At 45.0% G+C, this 16,055-nt stretch overlaps 1 protein-coding gene across 4 annotated transcripts in view; it reads right to left on the bottom strand.

Moving 5' to 3' along the window:
• ANKRD17 (ankyrin repeat domain 17) overlaps positions 1-14,996 on the bottom strand; it is a 168,010-nt gene extending 153,014 nt beyond the window's left edge. For 2 of the 4 annotated variants that reach the window (XR_007773286.1, XM_050944966.1), the window contains exon 1: positions 14,494-14,996. Coding sequence is in view for 3 of the 4 variants with exons in the window: in XM_050944966.1 (XP_050800923.1) it covers positions 14,494-14,790 (297 nt within the window). In the remaining variant the exon portion in view is untranslated. The remainder of the gene's footprint in view (positions 1-14,493) is intronic. The other 2 variants (XM_050944964.1, XM_050944965.1) reach the window with 1 other exon arrangement.
• Positions 14,997-16,055: the final 1,059 nt, after the last annotated feature.

The following is a 16,055-nucleotide window of genomic DNA, read 5'->3' as shown; positions in this document are numbered from 1 at the left end:
TTTGCTATCAAGCTATTGATGCTCACCTCCTATTGGCTCATGTTGCCAGCTTCCCATGCAGCCCCTCACACAAGGGAGGAGCTCCCCATAACCATCTGCAAAGCTACTTCCATATCCACCTTCAAATTCATCACAACTCTTTTGCCATGATGCCTATAAAAAACTTGACAACAGCTAGGTACTGTGTGCAGAGACCACAGCCTATCATGCTGACGTATCATCTGCTTCCTTCTACTCCATCTGTCTATATCTACCCATTGTCTCATGTCTTATATTTAGATTATACTCTCTTGGGACAGAGACCATTTTTTTGTTCAGCACCTGACACAACAGAGTCCTGGTAACTGCTTAGGCGCTACAGTGATACTAATAAATAAGAACAGCCATTCTGGGTCAGACCAAAGGCTCATCTAGCCCGGTATCCTGTCTACCGACTGTGGCCAATGCCAGGTGCCCCAGAGGGAATGAACAGAACAGGTAATCATCAAGTGATCCATCCCCCATCGCCCATTCCCAGCTTCTGGCAAACAGAGGCTAGGGACACCATCCCTGACAATAGCCATTGATGGACTTATCCTCCATGAATTTATTTAGTTCTTTTTTTTTTTTTAAACTCTGTTATATTCTTGGCCTTCATAATATCCTCTGGCAAAGAGTTTCACAGATTGACTGTGCGTTATGTGAAAAAATACTTCCTTTTGTTTGTTTTAAACCTGCTGCCTATTGATTTCATGTGGTTAACCCTATTTCTTGTGTGTGAGAAGGAGTAAATAACGCTTCCTTATTTACTTTCTCCACACAAGTGATTTTAGAGAGCTCTATCATATCCTCCCTTAGTCGTTTCTTTTCCAAGCTGAAAAGTTGCAGTCTCATTAATCTCTCCTCATACAGAAACTGTTCCATACCCCTAATAAATTTTGTTGCCCTTTCCTGAACCTTTTGCAATTCCAATATAACGATTAAATGAGCAACCTTAGCTCTCACACAACTATCTGCAGGGGAGGGGGGAGAGTTTTCTAAGTTTGGTTTTCTTCACCTCTTAACGAGAAGGGGTGAAGTAGTGTTGGCAAGAGGTGTGTCAGTATACTGGGGCAAGGGGGAATGTCAGCAAGCATAAACAGAGGAGACAGGAAAAGTAGCAGAGCAGCACGGAGGCTGCTGGGAACCAAGACAGCACAGTAATGCAAAGCTGTGGATGTGGCAGCAACATGGGAGGATAGTACAGGAACAGACATGTCTGCACAGATGTGAGCAAATGGGTCTGAGGGGTTTGACTATGAGTAAACTAGTGTTATTGTGGTTTGTTCTCTATAAAGTTTATTAATATTCAGCAGTTTCTTTCATTCCTCCATCTCTCTTCCTTAGGTACCTACATGCAAGTCTTATCTTAGGCGGGGGTTCCATTCCGCGGTTATCACATAAAGCGAAAACCGTGTATAGTCAAAATTATATCCCCAAGGCCTTTAAACTCCGCCTGCAGCTCTGGCGGTTGGGCCGGGTGGGCATTTAAAGGGCTCCACTGGGCTCCCCACCGCCGGAGCTGCGGGCGGGATTTAAAGGGCTCCACTGGGCTTCCTGCTGTGTTGGGGAGCCCAGAGGAGCCCTTTAAATCCCGCCCGCAGCTTTGGCAGCTGGGTTGGGGCTGGCATTTAAAGGGCCCGGAACTCCATGGTGGCTGGAGCCTCGGGCCCTTTAGTTTGCCACAGGGGCTACCAGCCACCTCTGCAGCTGGGAGCCCCCTGGGTGATTTAAAGGCCCTGGGACTCCCAGACACAGCTGGTGCCCCAGGACCTTTAAATCTTGAGGCCATGCCCCCCCCACTCCGGCCGTAAGCGTAAAGTTGAAATTGCGCATGTTAAATGCGCGTAAGTTGCGAGAGACCTGTATTTTATCCATACATGAAGACAACAGGGCTTTGGAGCGGAGCCCAGAGCTAGAGCGCGGAGCAGCTCTGGAGCAGTGAAGCTGCAGGCTTTTGCCTGGAGCTGGAGCACAGCTCCAAAGCCCTAGACTAAGACCTGACTTGAAGGCCAAGAACTGGATCACAAGAAAAAGAGTGCTTTTATGCACCTCCTAATTCTAACTTTTTAGCTTTGCAACAGATGATGTATTTCAGTTTCAAGTCAAAAATACACTTCCCTTGGATCGTAGATAACATTTCAAATATCAGTCACATACTTAAGTATATAGCTGTCTCTTCATAAAAAGGAAAAGAAAAACAAGCAATAGTCCTTTCATCTCCATCAGAGCTCATCACACCAGGCAGGTTGTACACATTGTAGCATGTGCTGCATAAATTCTTTACTGAGAATACTATTAACTCACATAAAAAGCAACAAAGAATCCTGTGGCACCTTAAAGACTAACAGATGTAGTCTGTTAGTCTATGAGGTGCCACAGGACTCTCTGCTGCTTTTTTACAGATCCAGACTAACACGGCTACCCCTCTGATACTTGACATTATTCATATGGTACCACTAATATTTGCTCCTCTCTACCGCGCTGATTACTGTTCTATGCTGGATTCATCTTCTCCCCTATCCTCCTGCCCTTGTAATCAGAATATTAATCCAAGGAAACCTTCAAAAATTTAGTTAAGGAGAAAAAGGACAGGGGACTATTCTGAGACAGAAGTGATTTAATGTAGTCTAGATCAAATCAGGTACTACCTATTAGCTCAGAACGTACAAAAAATCCCTTTTGCCTGCATGGAGAGAAATAAATATAAAACCCATCCCACTTGGGATAGTAAGAGTATACTTACTCTCTTCTGCAAGTAGCAATGAATTCTAGCAAAGCCTGTTCTATGCAGTTAATTGGACAATATCCAAGACATTTGATCTACTGGGGGGGGGGGTAATACATCTGCCAGTAACAATGATTTAAAAGCTTTTAAAACAGGGAGTCTGCCACAGAAAACCAGCCAAATCTCCACTCAGATTTCCCAAAACAATTTTATTGAAAGCTATTCCACTGACCACCTTCAATAAGCAAGCACTGAAGTAGCCATATTAGACTGTTCAACATTTTAAGGACTGCTCCTGTTAGGAAACGTTTCTTTTTCTGGTTTTTTTTTGCTGTTAACAAGACTAAAGGAATCCTACATTTTTTCTGTGATTTCTTTCTCCAGATTTCTTTATTTCCCTGTGGTAAATTCCCATGTGTATTTCCAGCACACATTTCTTACTGCCAGTAAAGATCAGCATGAAAAAAACAACAGCAGAGGATCACATAATTCTTGTCTTATTCTTTCTACTGAATTCCTTACAGTCAAACTAAAACCAAAAACCTTAACTCTGGCCTCACATAGATGAATGTATTCCCTATATAAAATGTGCTGCATAGTGAAAGTGTTATTTGAAGAAGAGAAAGTCCAAGGTAAGAGTTAAGGTTTTTTGGCTATATGCATTGTGTGCGCTTGTTTGTAAAAACAGAGTGAACCTTTGTTGTGGAGCTGCAAAAATGTTTGGGTGTTCTGTTCAACATGTTGAATCTAGTTGCTGTGGATGCTACTGCTGCCTTACCAGGTGATTTCCCTGGTTTGTACTGATCATATTGATATGTGCACCTGAGCTTTCTTATTTAGCCATACAGCAACTCTTGTCCAAGCTCTCAGCACCTCAGGTCTGGACTCCTGCAACATTCATCTCTCTGGACTGGACATATGCAATCTTGCCCCACTCATATCCATTCAGAATGCTTCTGCAAAGATTATTTTCCTAGCCCACTGTTTTGATCATGTCAACACTCTCTTTACAAATCTCCACTGGGTGCCTTTTCTTTATCGCATCAAAACATAAGCTACCTGTGTTCACTTTCGAGACTCTTCACAGTCTATCACCACCTTATTTATCATCATTTGCTATCAAGCTATTGATGCTCACCTCCTATTGGCTCATGTTGCCAGCTTCCCATGCAGCCCCTCACACAAGGGAGGAGCTCCCCATAACCATCTGCAAAGCTACTTCCATATCCACCTTCAAATTCATCACAACTCTTTTGCCATGATGCCTATAAAAAACTTGACAACAGCTAGGTACTGTGTGCAGAGACCACAGCCTATCATGCTGACGTATCATCTGCTTCCTTCTACTCCATCTGTCTATATCTACCCATTGTCTCATGTCTTATATTTAGATTATACTCTCTTGGGACAGAGACCATTTTTTTGTTCAGCACCTGACACAACAGAGTCCTGGTAACTGCTTAGGCGCTACAGTGATACTAATAAATAAGAACAGCCATTCTGGGTCAGACCAAAGGCTCATCTAGCCCGGTATCCTGTCTACCGACTGTGGCCAATGCCAGGTGCCCCAGAGGGAATGAACAGAACAGGTAATCATCAAGTGATCCATCCCCCATCGCCCATTCCCAGCTTCTGGCAAACAGAGGCTAGGGACACCATCCCTGACAATAGCCATTGATGGACTTATCCTCCATGAATTTATTTAGTTCTTTTTTTTTTTTTTAAACTCTGTTATATTCTTGGCCTTCATAATATCCTCTGGCAAAGAGTTTCACAGATTGACTGTGCGTTATGTGAAAAAATACTTCCTTTTGTTTGTTTTAAACCTGCTGCCTATTGATTTCATGTGGTTAACCCTATTTCTTGTGTGTGAGAAGGAGTAAATAACGCTTCCTTATTTACTTTCTCCACACAAGTGATTTTAGAGAGCTCTATCATATCCTCCCTTAGTCGTTTCTTTTCCAAGCTGAAAAGTTGCAGTCTCATTAATCTCTCCTCATACAGAAACTGTTCCATACCCCTAATAAATTTTGTTGCCCTTTCCTGAACCTTTTGCAATTCCAATATAACGATTAAATGAGCAACCTTAGCTCTCACACAACTATCTGCAGGGGAGGGGGGAGAGTTTTCTAAGTTTGGTTTTCTTCACCTCTTAACGAGAAGGGGTGAAGTAGTGTTGGCAAGAGGTGTGTCAGTATACTGGGGCAAGGGGGAATGTCAGCAAGCATAAACAGAGGAGACAGGAAAAGTAGCAGAGCAGCACGGAGGCTGCTGGGAACCAAGACAGCACAGTAATGCAAAGCTGTGGATGTGGCAGCAACATGGGAGGATAGTACAGGAACAGACATGTCTGCACAGATGTGAGCAAATGGGTCTGAGGGGTTTGACTATGAGTAAACTAGTGTTATTGTGGTTTGTTCTCTATAAAGTTTATTAATATTCAGCAGTTTCTTTCATTCCTCCATCTCTCTTCCTTAGGTACCTACATGCAAGTCTTATCTTAGGCGGGGGTTCCATTCCGCGGTTATCACATAAAGCGAAAACCGTGTATAGTCAAAATTATATCCCCAAGGCCTTTAAACTCCGCCTGCAGCTCTGGCGGTTGGGCCGGGTGGGCATTTAAAGGGCTCCACTGGGCTCCCCACCGCCGGAGCTGCGGGCGGGATTTAAAGGGCTCCACTGGGCTTCCTGCTGTGTTGGGGAGCCCAGAGGAGCCCTTTAAATCCCGCCCGCAGCTTTGGCAGCTGGGTTGGGGCTGGCATTTAAAGGGCCCGGAACTCCATGGTGGCTGGAGCCTCGGGCCCTTTAGTTTGCCACAGGGGCTACCAGCCACCTCTGCAGCTGGGAGCCCCCTGGGTGATTTAAAGGCCCTGGGACTCCCAGACACAGCTGGTGCCCCAGGACCTTTAAATCTTGAGGCCATGCCCCCCCCACTCCGGCCGTAAGCGTAAAGTTGAAATTGCGCATGTTAAATGCGCGTAAGTTGCGAGAGACCTGTATTTTATCCATACATGAAGACAACAGGGCTTTGGAGCGGAGCCCAGAGCTAGAGCGCGGAGCAGCTCTGGAGCAGTGAAGCTGCAGGCTTTTGCCTGGAGCTGGAGCACAGCTCCAAAGCCCTAGACTAAGACCTGACTTGAAGGCCAAGAACTGGATCACAAGAAAAAGAGTGCTTTTATGCACCTCCTAATTCTAACTCCACTAAACATCATCTTCCAATCCCGCAAAGAGTTACATACATGTCTAACTTTAAAAACACGAATAGCCCCATTGAACTCAATGGATTCAAGTGGCTAAGTATTCGCAGGATCAGGGCCTCAGGTGCCAATTCTGCAATGAGCTTTGTACAGGAGGACACTCCAGTTCACACAAGTCACTGCGGAATCAGGGCTCACTACAACTAGTGGATGAGAACACCGAGCTCTTCCTATGGTAATTTACTGGCACATTCTCTGCCGGAACATCGAAGAGAAACGAATTTTGTACTGTGTTGCAATCTTAAGTTTTCACCAAGGCCAAGTCAAAATGCAGGAAGAACATTCAAAAGGTTATACAAATACCATTTTTGTAGGCATGCCCTAAAGCACTCCTGTACATTTGCATTCCCAAATATAATCCTTAATCATTGCTGGATCCATCTGAGAATCCAGTAGCAAACTGACTTAGTTCAAAACCAGAAAGCCTACAACTTAATATAATGAGATTCCTCAGGGAGGAAAAACTGATCTAACAAGTTAAACTTTAATGAAGAATAATTTGAGATTCAGGAAAGAACTACAGCAGAAGCCTTGTTTAATGCAAAGTAAATGTTCAAATATGTTTTAAGAATTTGGAGGAAAAAAACCCCACCAACCCCACCTCTGATATTAAATGTAAAATGGTTTAAATCTCTCTGATCCATCCAAGTTTATTTCACTGCAGTACGTGAAATAAAATCAAACATATACAAATACTTTTGATCTTTATGCACTAAGTGGTGTACCGAACAGATAATTACAGGTTTGCTCTGTTTCTTGGCTTTAGTTGTATTACATAGCTTAGCCAAGGCAAAATAGTTGAGACATCAGAAACATACATGCACTTTTTTGATAAACTAAAACATTAACACATTTTCTACTCAAACACTCTTGGACTGTGAATTCATTTCATGAAGAAATCGGGAATGAACAAGGACATTCTTAATTAAACAGGATATTACAACTCCAAATGTAGAACTCTGAGCTTCATCTTTTAAAATAACTTTAATTTGTCTATTTTACTTTTGCTCTTCACACAAATATTACATCTATATAGCTTTCTGCTGACAGCCATGCTTCTAAGAAGTCTGGAAGACAGATCTTTGAACTATATGGCATGTGACACGGAAAAAGCACTGACTGTCAAACTCCATCCACTACATGCCAGTTTAAAGAACACGTTGGCAATATTAGTAAGATGGAAGAAAAAACATGTTATAGCTGCCAAATGTTTGCAACTAAGTTCACAATCTAATTCAGAACACTGAAGCACTGCCCTGCACTACATGCCAGAAAAAAAATACTGAAAATTCCAGTTAGGCAATGAAAACTTTACCAGTTGCTTAACTAGCTTTTTGATAGTCTGAATAAAGTTACATAAATTATATAAAAATATTTACATGCTTAATCTGAAAACGTCTAATTTTTCTTAAAATTTATTTTCATCCACTACAAGATACAGTCTATTTACAATGCATTTCTTTCTGCTAGAGGGACATTCTCGGTAGTTACAGCACTGTTGCCTGGATACTCAAGATTTCTTTGATATATCTGCTGATCCAAGGGCAATGCAATTCCAATTTACCAGCCACATATGCAAAAGATTAAATTCCCCTCTAACAAAATTAGTAAATACAACCCCTTAACACAGATCACGAGACTACAGTAAACAAGATCAGAGTAGACCTATATTAAACATAGCTATTATAGGAAAAATGCTAAATTATTCTAGTCGGGTTAGAAAATGTACTGCTACTGCTCATGACAATTGTAAAAAACTAAGGTATACATTTTGCCATCGGCAAACATACTGATCTACCACTAAGCAAATGGGAAATATATATGCACACCTGAAGACAGAATCTGACCATAAGAGAAGATAACAGCTCTCTCATGTACAGTCTTCATTCTGTATGCTGAAAAAAGTTTAAGCGTTTACTTCTTAATTGGTGGGTGGAGAAAACAGAGCATTTGCCATATCCATGCAGTCCAGCATCACACTTTCGGCAGTGGCCATTAGCTAATGCTTCAAACACATCACCCTGTACCCCCTTCACCATACCATGCACCTATCAAGTTGTGAATATTTGAGATGGAGAAGTTAAAAGGAAAAATCAGTTCAACTCCTTCCAAAATTCATGTACAGTACCTATCATTTTAAACTGAGTTCTTAACCATATTTAGAGTAATCCAAATGTTTTTGTTTCGTTGAGAGACTATTTCTCACAATTCATGACCTGAGATAATGGCAACCACTTGTTCCAAAATTGCTTCCTGTAAAGGTGACCTATAAAAGGAAAAAAATTGGTTTGGTGTTTTGCTTCTTTATATTTAAAATGTATTACATGAGCACCTGGAGGCCCTAACCACAGTCAAGTCCCTACAGTGCCAAGCACAGTACAAATATGTAGTAAGGAACAGCCACTGTCCTGAAGCGTTTATAGTTCATAGATTCTAAGGGGGCACTGATCACCTAGATTGATCTTCTACAATCTACATAACACAGGCCATAGAACTTCCCCAAAATAATTCCTGTTTGAACTAGAGCATATCTTTTAGAAAAACAGGGAATTTTTGTTAAGAAATTGTGAGTGATGGCAAATCCACAACTTTTAATAACTTGTTCTAATAAATACTTACCCTCATTGTTAAAAATATACACTGCATTTCCAGTCTGAATTTAACTAGCTTCAACTTCCAACCTTTACATCTTTTTATATCGTTGTCTGCTAGACTGAAGAGTCTATTATCTAATTTGTTCTCCATTTAGGTATTTACAGACTGATCAAGTCACTCTAACCAGACAATACAGGAAAAGGGTTGAGGAAAAGGAAATAAAAATCACAGAAATGAAGGGTTGGAAAGGATGTTAAAAGGTCATCTCATCCACCCTTTTGACAACTAAACTATCCCTGACAAGATGTTGTCTAACCTTTTCTTAAAAATCTCCAATGATGGAGATTCCACAAATGTAACTTACTAGCACATCTATCTCTTGCTTCTGTTATATTTCTTTATTCTGTGCCACAGGGGCAGAGGTGACATGACAGGAGGCGGCAACCTCTGGACATTCTCTCCTCATGCTGATTTGCCTGTTTGCTCCAGCCCCCTCCCAAACACTACTTCAGTGTCTTTATCTTAGCCTTATTTTACCTCTCCTCCATGCTCCAGACTCCCTCTTTTCCCTACTCCATCTTCACTCTTCCTTCAGCTTTCCAAGGGTTTTGTTAATCCCGTCCAACAAAAGAAAATAAAATGTATTTTTTAAAAAAAACCACAAACATTAAGAGAATATAGGTCTGATCAGTTGCTTTAACTCACCAAATCATATTCCAATAGTTTAATGTTTAAGAAACGAATGCATACCAGCCCAACTTTACTAGTGATAGTTAAAATGACCAGAGTACAGATCATTTCTGAAGATGAGAGGTTTAAGTAAAGAAGGAATTAAGGGGAAATGAATTATACTATGTGTGCGTGCTTTCACACACTTGTCTATTAAGAATTCTCTAAAAAACTATTAAAGGCTAATCAAGCGAAGAATATAAGATTTAATCTCATCTGAAAAAACAACAAGGAGTCCTTGTGGCACCTTAGAGACTTACAAATTTGGGTCTCTAAGGCGCCACAAGGACACCTCGTTGTTTTTGCTGATAGACTAATACGGCTACCACTCTGGAATCTCATCTGAGTATTTTTCCACAGGAATTAAACACCACAGAAGAGCTGCATGAAGAAAGCCAAGCATGCTGAGTAAAACATTTAAAAATCAAGATTTAGTCTGTTAAAGCACTCTACTATTGTTAAAGAAAATTCCCTTCCATGCAAGAGATTCCAAACACATTTCCTACCCAGCAGATACTGACTATTACTTCATATAAAATATGATCCTCCTTTCTCCATAATTAAATTCCCACATCCCATGTACCTAAAGAAGCCGATGGACATTTTGGATCATCAAGCTGTGCATAATTTACCGAGTTATATTATTTCCTTCTGAAATCAGTGAGAGCAGGACTAGACCTTGGCTGTTAACAAGCATCTTGAATTTCCAAGGGAAAAGCTTATTGTCAAGAAGGGAGAAATCACATGTCCCCAAATGTATCCTAATTAGTTCTTTGAATGTTAAATTCTCTTTATTGGATACTCAAACTTCTATTTCTACTCTGGGAATTTTTCAGCAATTGTGAACAGGACTAAGTAAATCTGTAAGACTATAATGACAAGGAGTGTCTAGATTCCCAAACTGCTCTTTCCATGATCAAAATTTCATCTATGCATCCAGCTCTGTTATCCTCTGCCTCATCATATAAGAATAATGATCTTTTTCTCTCTCTCCATGTTTTGATGTTGGACCTCTATTTAACATGACATAAGCAAATCAGCAAATATAGGGATTGGTTTAATATTACAAAGAGTAGAAAACATATGTCTCAGCTTTTCCATCATTTCTGCTTCTCCTATCCCATCATATATACAATATACAACGATGTTCACTAGCATGAGGGAGCGTCTAGAAGGGGCTAAATATGTTCTCATTTTTTTTGTCTAGAGTGTTTGCAGTCTGGAAGTTTTATTGGAACAATCACTGCTCCTGGATTCTCAGTTGCCCATAGTGCCTCCCATAGTGCTACAGCTGGGTGACAGCCACTTTGTTAGCTCCAAACTAGTCTACTGCAATGCATTACACTTGGGGCTACTCTTTAAGACCACAGAAGACTTCAGCCATGCAAAATGCAACTGTGTATTTCAATGTAGTGGGGAGGAGAGATTATGACACTATAAACGCATATCACCTGTGCAGCACTAGATAGTTGCCAAGTTTTCTGCAAGTACTCAAGGCAATCCACTTTAAACTTTGCATGGTCTGGTACTTAGTTCGCCACAAGACTGCTTCACACTCTTTTGCTCACTACAGCCATGTAGATCAGCAGGATGCTCACGGTGCTGGCTGTATTCAACTAAACCTCTTAGCATTAAAATACATTTATATACGAAAGTTTAGATCCCATAGTGAGATACAGTGATCAAACTTTAAAGATGCCTCAGTTCTGAAAGATTCCACCAGTTAAAGAGACAATATTCCCTTTGCTTAAATTAGGAAATGCCAACAGAACCAATATCTCAAAGCAATAGAAACAAAGTGTGCCCACTCTATATATAATTTTTAACATAATGAAGTCTTTGGATGAAAGGCACTGCGTCAGAGTCTGTCAGTTACTGTGGAAACAGATGCAGAATATGTTTCTTTAGTACTAAAGTATCATATTCATCTTTAAATCTGGCTTTAGAAAATAAAATAGAAAAATTCTAATTTAAAACTACTGCAAAAACATAACTGATGTTAAGGTAAAACTCAATTTGTGCTCCTTATAAATACATTAAGCTCATCTCTACAACCAAAACATCTCCAGAGAGGCTTACTTTATCCATATTTTATTTGCTATTAAGAACAGAGTAGTTTAACTCTGACAGTGAGAAGTTTAGATCTTATAAATGAATTATTTTAAGAATGATATTTTAAAAGGAAAGAAGCAACTGTTAAAATTAACAGGTTACAAGACCGAAAAACTACTTAGCAAAATTAGTAAGTGTACATATAAAATACAAGTACAAATTGAGCACTTTAGCTCTTATTTGCCTTTCCAATAATATGCACACCTGACACTCAACACTGAATGGAAACCAGGTTAAAACAAGGATAAAAGAATATTTTAATACTATGTATAATTGTGACACAGACATAACCAGGCAGGTACAATATCCATGTCCAACCATTTTCTTAGTATTTCACTGAAGAGGGTCATGGTGGCCTCTGTCCAAAGCTAACTAGCTGACTGTCATGGTTATGAAAGATGATTGTGCAGGAAATAGTTTAAGAAATCTGTAAAATGCTAGCTATTAGATTGCAAAACTGTTAAAGTGAGACTTGTCACCTGAGGTGAGGCAGGGTTTCAGGGCAAATTTAACTAAAGTTGAGAATAATGGACATCTGTGGAGATAAGCACTTTGTTCACTGTGGGGACCAGGTGGAAACTTACAGACAAACAAATCCCTGGAGAACTCTCTGAAGAGGTGGCCATCTGAGCTAGAAGACAGTAGCCTATAACTGTACAAGAGCCAAAGAAATGGCCCAGGCGGTTATCCATTAGAGGAGAAATTGCAGCAAGGGTGTCTCATGAAAGGTTGATCCGAGCTTTCTCAATTGGACAAGGGCTGCAAGGACTCACCACTGTGTGAGAAATACCTTATTAGAAAAATAACTTACCCTTATATTTGCTTTCATTTGAATTTCTATCTCAAACTCTGTTAAATAAACTTCAGTTTGGTTTTACTATAACACAAGGGACTTAGATGTGTCTATGAAGAGCATTGAACTGATGTGAAAGGAGTAAACTAGGTTGCACTGTTTGCATGAAGGCAATGGATCAGTATACATTGCAGGTGCCCAGAAGATAAGGGACTGGGCATTCAAGTGTAACAAAATGGGGCATGTAAATGGGTAGCCTACAATGGGAAAGAGCGAGGCTTGTGAAGCTCAGAGCAGGGCACCTATGCTGTCAGCAGTCTGTAACTCCTGATGTGCACAGATAGCTCCCTACCACTGTAAGCAGGGAATAGTGATTCATCTCGGATACATTGGGTAACCCCAAAAAGTGTCTCTATGATTAGTTTATGAATTCAACTGCCGCAGGATATTCCTGAGAATAATAAAAGGATACAAAAAGACTACACATTTCAGAAAGCAAAACCATCTGCATTTATACAAAGAAAAAAATTACAAAGTTATCAATTTTCATCAGTCTAAACAAACTGATCAAACTGAGGTCAGAAGCTTCTCTTCCATGAAACAGTATCAAAAAGATGTTAGTGCAGGTACACCTTTCCTTCAAATACTCTGGTATTTTTAGTGAGGTGCAATACTGGATTAGATGGGGAAGGAATTTTCTTCCAGTGAGATTGGCAGAGACCCTGGGGTTTTACTTTGCCCCCTCTGGGTCACTTGCTGGCTTCAACTAAAGTAAATGGTGGATTCTCTGTAAAGTGAAGTCTTTAAATCAAGTTTAGAGAACTTCAGTAACTCAACCAGAAGTTACAGCCTATTACAGGAGTGGATGGGTGAGGTTCTGTGGCCAGCTAGGTACAGGAGGTCAGGCTCTCATTCAAAACAATACCAGTACCTTAAGCAAAACTGATAGTAATCTAAAGGCTCCTTAAATACAGATATGATCTATGCACCTATGTAAAATTGGCTCCTCTTTCCACTTCAGTCTTAATAGTGGCCAGGTTATACAAAAGTCCTCAAGACCTTTCCTTTCGAAAGGCCTCCCCCTGCACACCTTTCAAACAGTACTCCCCACTGCCCCACACCAGCACCCCTGACACTTGCAGTGTGTGTGTTGCTGGGCGAAGCAGGCTTCAAGAAGAACGAATCTAGATTCGGTTGAACACGGCAAAAGCCACTTCGCCCGCTGCCGTTTTCAGAGGGCAAACGAGCAGATGCTGAGGGCTGAAAGCACAGCCCCACACCTCCCAGGGAGGCTGCAATCAGCGCCCCGACCTCTCGCTGGGGGGCCAGACCCGCTGCAGAGAGCGAGTTCCCCCGCCGGCGCCGCCGCAACCCGACCCCTGCGTTTCCTCTCGGCTCCGGTCCCTTCTCCGGGAGCGGCGCGGCGCGGTGCTGCCCCCTCCCGCCCATGAGGAGCCCTGCCCGGCCAGCGGGCGGCTTATGAAACCGGCGTAAGGAAGGCTACTGCTCCCGTAGAAATGTGCTACTCACGGCTCCCTCCGACCGCTGCCGCGCCCCGCTGCCCGCCCAGCCTGAGCCGGGAAAGGGCGGCCCCCTCCCGCCGCCACCGGGGGACCGAGGAACACACCGGGCCCGCAGCGACTCCCTCCCCCGGCACCTACCAGCCGAGCCCAACCCAAACCGCAGGCCCGCATCCCCCGCGTCCTCCCGGCACCTGCCAGTCAAGCCCCGCAGACCGCGGGCCCGCAACCCGCCATCCCCTGCCAGCTGAGCCCCCCCCAGACCGCGGGCCCGCAGCGATCACCCCACCACTTCGTCCCCTGCCAGCCGAGACCCCCCAGGTCCCCTACCAGCTGAGCCCCCCCCCCAGCGATTATCCCACCCCCCCGTCCCCTGCCAGGCGAGCCTCCCCCCAGACCGCGGGCCCGCAGCGATCACCCCACCACTCCGTCCCCTGCCCGCCGAGCCCCCCTAGACCGCGGGCCCGCAACCCCTCTGTCCCTTGCCAGCCGAGCCCCCCCGTCCCCTGCCAGCTGAGCCCCCCCAGCGATTATCCCACCCCCCCGTCCCCTGCCAGGCGAGCCTCCCCCCAGACCGCGGGGCCGCAGCGATCCCCTCACCCCCGGCACCCGCCAGCCGAACCCCCCCAAACGCAGGCCCACAACCCCCCCCCCATCCTCCCGGTATCTGCCACCCGAGCCCCCAAGACCGCGAGGCCGCAACCCCCCGCCCGGCACCTGCCAGCCCAGCCACCCCTGTACCTCGGACACCTCCTCCTCCTCCTCCTCGTCCTCCTCCTCGCTGCCGCCGTCGCTGCTCTCGCTGCCGCCGCTGTCGCTGCTGCTGGCCGGGCGGCAGGTCCGGCTGCGCTTGGGCTTCTGCGGCTTCTTGTGCAGCAGCAGGTCGCAGACCCGCACCAGCCCCCGCGGCGCCGCCGCGCCCGAGGAGGAGGAGGACGGCGAGGACTTGCCGCCGCTCAGCCCCGCGGGGGGACCCGGCCCGGCCGCGGGGCTCCCGGCATCGCCGCCGCCGCCGTCTCCCCCTTCCGCCTTGTCCATGGCTGGCGGCCGCGCTCAGTCCCGCCCGGGAGGCACCCGGGGCTGCTCTCGCCGCTGCCTCGGTCACCTCTAGCGCCGGCGCCGCGCCACTTCTCGCGATACTTGGCGCCGCCGTCACTGGGGCCGGGTGTCGCTGCCGCTGCGGCTCTGCCCTCTCTCAGGCTTCCAAGCGCCCGCCTTCCTCTTCCTCGCTCCCTGCCGGGCCCTTCCGCCCTTCCTCCGCTGCGCATGCGCCGCGCGGCGCCGGCCGGAAACGCTGCTAATACGTCATTACGCGCGGCACCAGCCGCCGGGAGTTGCGACGCTTGTTTCCGCCTCGCGCCGGCTGCTCTGTAGTTGTAGCGGCGGCGTCTCGCGAGCCCTTGTCCTCCCCGGACTCCTGGGTTTCTTGCCCTCGGCGGGGGGGTGCCGCCCCGTAAACCTGCCCCCCTACTGAAAGCAATGGGAGGGGGACTCCCCGCGCTTCCCTTTCTCCTCGTTCGTGGGCCCAGGCAGGGCCGTGAGCGGTGCTCCTGCCCCACCAGCCCTCCCTCGCCCCCATTTTCGCAGCTAGCAGAGGGCTCAGGGCTGTGGTCTCTGCACGTGCAGAACCTACAGCACCTAGCTCTCGGGTCTGGCGCTTTTCAGCTACGGCGCTCAAAGCGCCTTGCAAAGCTTTATCCCCATTTGACAAGGAAACTGAGGCACAGAGGTGACGTGACTTGCCCAGGGTCACACACGGAGCCAGTGGCTCTGCTTGGAATAGAACCCAAGGCACCTGGGTCTTAGTCCAGTGTCTTAGCAACTGGAAAAGCCTGCTGCCCACTAGAAAGGTGGTATCTTTGACAGTAACATCAGTGTAGCAAGTACAGATTTTAATGTTTATTAGTGAATATTTGAAAATAAACGATACAGAGAGTTTAAAGCATCAGTTATTGTTTCATCGGGGATAGCATACAGACTACGGGGGGGGGGGGGGTTCAGTATTTTGGTATTGGGCAGCATATACCATATACAGTCTGTCATGTCCCCAATGTGGGGTGAACTTTGGGTGAGATCAAGATACAGTCGAGAGGCAGTGAGGGTACTTATCGCTCATACAAACAGGTTACAGATAGTCGTGGGAATAAAGGAGCGAGCTGGGTGATGAGGATAGGGCGACCCTCACATAGTGGAGTTTGGTTTGGTGGGTTCAGGGCTCAGGGGATAGAGTCCAACGGGGGTGTGTGAAGATCTCCTCCCCCCTTCGGGTGCACGGAGTCACGCCCGCTTACTCCTGGTATTGG

The sequence above is a fragment of the Gopherus flavomarginatus genome, chromosome 3, assembly GCF_025201925.1.
Source record: "Gopherus flavomarginatus isolate rGopFla2 chromosome 3, rGopFla2.mat.asm, whole genome shotgun sequence".
Lineage (NCBI taxonomy): Eukaryota > Metazoa > Chordata > Testudines > Testudinidae > Gopherus > Gopherus flavomarginatus.
The sequence above is the reverse complement of the archived record's forward strand: the minus strand, read 5'-3'. Positions and strand labels throughout refer to the sequence as shown.